This window comes from Epinephelus moara, chromosome 23, assembly GCF_006386435.1.
Source record: "Epinephelus moara isolate mb chromosome 23, YSFRI_EMoa_1.0, whole genome shotgun sequence".
In the NCBI taxonomy this organism is placed as follows: Eukaryota; Metazoa; Chordata; class Actinopteri; order Perciformes; family Serranidae; genus Epinephelus; species Epinephelus moara.
This window is the reverse complement of record NC_065528.1, coordinates 28,134,269-28,137,765: the sequence shown is the minus strand read 5'-3', so window position 1 is coordinate 28,137,765 and position 3,497 is coordinate 28,134,269. Positions and strand designations below refer to the sequence as shown.

General features: G+C 46.6%; 1 protein-coding gene across 1 annotated transcript; it reads left to right on the top strand.

The window, feature by feature from the left end:
• The first annotated feature begins 432 nt into the window (after positions 1–432).
• ascl1a (achaete-scute family bHLH transcription factor 1a) lies at positions 433–2,232 on the top strand. Its single transcript, XM_050036851.1, has 2 exons — positions 433–1,235; positions 1,332–2,232. Exon 1 carries the CDS (start codon positions 617–619, stop codon positions 1,220–1,222), a length of 606 nt encoding a protein of 201 aa, XP_049892808.1. The 5' UTR covers positions 433–616; the 3' UTR covers positions 1,223–1,235; positions 1,332–2,232.
• The last annotated feature ends 1,265 nt before the right edge of the window (positions 2,233–3,497 follow it).

Genomic DNA, 3,497 nt, shown 5'->3' with positions numbered 1-3,497 from the left:
TGTCCTCACACTTATCTTAACTTTACAAGAAGGGACGTGACTTTACAGGACAGGCTGAGTTTTCTTGACATCTGATCTCCAAAAATAAAGACAATAAAATGGAAAATGTATCTACTAAAAGTTGCAAAACAAAAATGATTTAAAAGAAAGCACAAACAAGTTGTTTTCCAGTATAACAAAACTTAAAGTTTTTCCTGTTTGTGTCCTAAACGGGACTCTGAGTTGGAAACGTTCCTCTCGCTCAGCCACACACCTCTCTGACACCCGTAATAGATAGAAAGAAAAAAAAACCTCACCACTGACTGTTTGTTTAGTGCTTCAAGTGGCACGCGTCCGGCGCGCGCAACGCACCGGCACCGGGGCAGGAGCCCAAGGTGAATCCACGCGACCGGAGGGCGTGGCCAGTCCCCCATCCAAACGTATTGAAAAGCAGTGGCTTCTTTCCTCGAGGACTCAGAGCAGCTTTGAGGAGCGCGTGAGGCAGCAGCCCAGCGGACTGCCCCCACTGAAGCAAGTGCGCATCAAACAGCCCACACCACGTGAACGGCACGAGCGGGACGCACCGCCGCGAGACTTGGTGATTTCTTTATAAGTTTGTTCTTTTTTTTAACTGGGAATGGACCTCACAGCCAAGATGGAAATTAACGTCAGCCAGCAGCAGCTGATGCCGCCCGCGTGTTTCTTTTCCGCCGCCGCGGCGGCGCAGAGCATCCAGCTGAGCCCGAGCGGCAGCAGCCAGGGCAGCGGGAAGTCTGTGTCCAAGCAGCCCAAGAGGCAGCGCTCCTCCTCCCCGGAGCTGCTGCGCTGCAAGCGGAGACTCAATTTCGCGGGTTTCGGCTACAGCCTCCCGCAGCAGCAGCCGCACGCGGTGGCCCGGAGAAACGAGAGGGAGAGGAACCGCGTCAAACTGGTCAACAACGGGTTCGCCACCCTGCGGGAGCACGTCCCCAACGGCGCCGCCAACAAGAAGATGAGCAAGGTGGAGACGCTGCGCTCAGCCGTGGAGTACATCCGCGCCCTGCAGCAGCTGCTGGACGAGCACGACGCGGTAAGCGCGGCGTTTCAGTCCGGCGTCCTGTCGCCTACCATGTCGCAGGGATACTCCGCTGACATGAACTCCATGGCAGGTTCACCGGTGTCCTCATACTCATCCGACGAGGGCTCCTACGATCCTCTCAGCCCGGAGGAGCAGGAGCTGCTGGACTTCACCAACTGGTTCTGAGCGTCTGTATAAGGTAAGAATAAATGAATGATGTCACATCAGACACCAAACATCCACCATAAACACTCTGGACAGTGGTTTAACTTTTATTTTTCTTCTCTTCTCACAGAAATATGGATCAACTCAACTTTACTGTTGAAGTGCGCTTGGGATGGTCCCGGAGGAGGCTGGCTGTCCTCAAAAACCAGACGCACTGTATACGCGTTTTGGCGCGGTCCTCCCAGACTGAACGAGACAGACATACAGACAGACAGACAGACACGGCCTTAACGTCCCTAAAAAACTTGGGGGAAAATCAGGCCGGAGATCAGCGCCAAAGGATTAAAGGAAGACGGGTCTCCTGACAGCGTGGGAATCCGAGCTTCTGTGCATCTGCCCATGATAAAAACCCTAAAGTGAATTCATGCTCTTCAGCAGCGCATTAAAAACATTATTTAACACGTCGCTCTTCAACTATGCTAAATCCAATCACACACCACCAACCCTTTGGTAAACCTCTCAGACGTTTTAATTCAGAAAAAAAATGCTTCCAAGTCGCGGATTTATTCTATAAAATTCTATATCAAACGCTTTTTTGAAATATATTAAGATATTTTTGTATGTAAGAGATTTATAGATGTTTTGTACACATCCTTTTTGTATATATTTTGTCTATATATTGCGAAGTTGCTTCTATACCTCCTGCCTATGTAGACGTGTAGTCTATTATTCTCTGGCTCTTCTGTTCCTGAGGTTCCCAGACGGAGTTTGACACTCCGACGTTTTTATCCTAGCACCGATGTGTCTTATTTAATAGCTCAAACCATGTTATTGCATTATTATGTCATGAAGTTCACGATGATCAAAAACGTATGCAGCTATTGTCCAAACAGAGCGCAATGGCTACGCATTGTCTCTCTTTACACTGCCAGCTCTATATTGTCTTCACATAAACAGATGTTGGAAAAAAAGAAGTCTTATAACCATATTTTCTACACTCTAGTCCAAGAATAAAATGATTTGCTACTGAAGTACTTTTCTGTCTTATTTTTTGGGGGGTGTATTTAAAGGAGGGAGGGCACGATCACAGCTTTCAACATGTGGTTAGCAGTTAATTGGAGGAGAAGGAAAGATGGAGCTGTAGAGACAACAAGGAAAAAGACGAACAACTTTTACGCACATTTTACGCACGATATATCTTCCTTCTAGTTTGTCTAAATTAACGACTCTTTGCAATGTTTAGTCACATGTCACTCAGCCAAACTCTTAATGTCCAATATCTTTTGTAATATTGGAGAGTATCTACAACAGAATCCATCCACTGCGCAAAAGGGCAAAGTGTAAATCTGTTGCCACATGTGCGTAAAATTTGAGCCACCGCTATGAAATCCTACTAACCCAGCAGCTGTAGGATACAAGCACTGATGAAATGTATCTCCTCAGAAATGGATCTTAAAGTGACCAAACCTCAGCAAAAATAATGATAATTTGGACTCGGTGTCATGGACAGAGGCTGACGCAGCTTAAAACTGTTCCTCACGTTAAAAGGTTTTCGTGCGCACTTAGAGAAACCAACAAATTGCAGCCTTCAAATGGAAGTATTTTTCATCCAAAGTGAAATTTTGGGTCAAATAAATGTCTTCTACATCAGCAGATGGAGTGTCAGCGGGGATGGTCACACCGTGGCGATCACCAACAGATTCTGAGGTAGTAGCTCGTGTTTCTGCGAAACTAAGTTTGACAGGTAGGGCGGAGGCTGCAGCCGGACGCGTGTCTGCTTTAATGAGTGAATGGGCTGTGTATGGTGGTCGAGTGGAGACACAGAGCTGAATTGGCTGATGGCGTGTGCCCCCTGACAGCAGCATGCCGCCAGGCGCACAACAATCACCACCTGGGAAGGAGAGAGGGAGGGAAAAAATGATTAAAAAAAAAAAAATTCTTTCAAGCTTTTCCCTGCGCTGATAATAAACTCAGAGGAATCATATTAAATTAAGAAATTCACACATTTAACAGACTAATAAAATACTTTAGCCACAAACAGAGACTGACTGCAAAACAAGGTGATGCGTTCAGGGTCATTGTGCAAGATACGCGTGCATCAGTTGTTTTCAAAGGAGGGTTCATGGACCACCAGGGGGCCATGAGAGGGGGCAGAGGGTGGAAATGAACAGGGCGGCAAGACAAGTAGTAAAGAACAAGTCATAGTGGTGAACACTTGCAGTGAATACCATTTAATTTTGTTATTGTCTCCTTAAAATGCAGCGGCAAAAAGAATGACTGAATGTGGAAACACTGA

What these genes read in the sequence shown, in the direction of transcription:
- ascl1a (XM_050036851.1), top strand. Translation starts at nt 617, where the DNA reads ATGGACCTCACAGCCAAGATGGAAATTAACGTCAGCCAGCAGCAGCTG.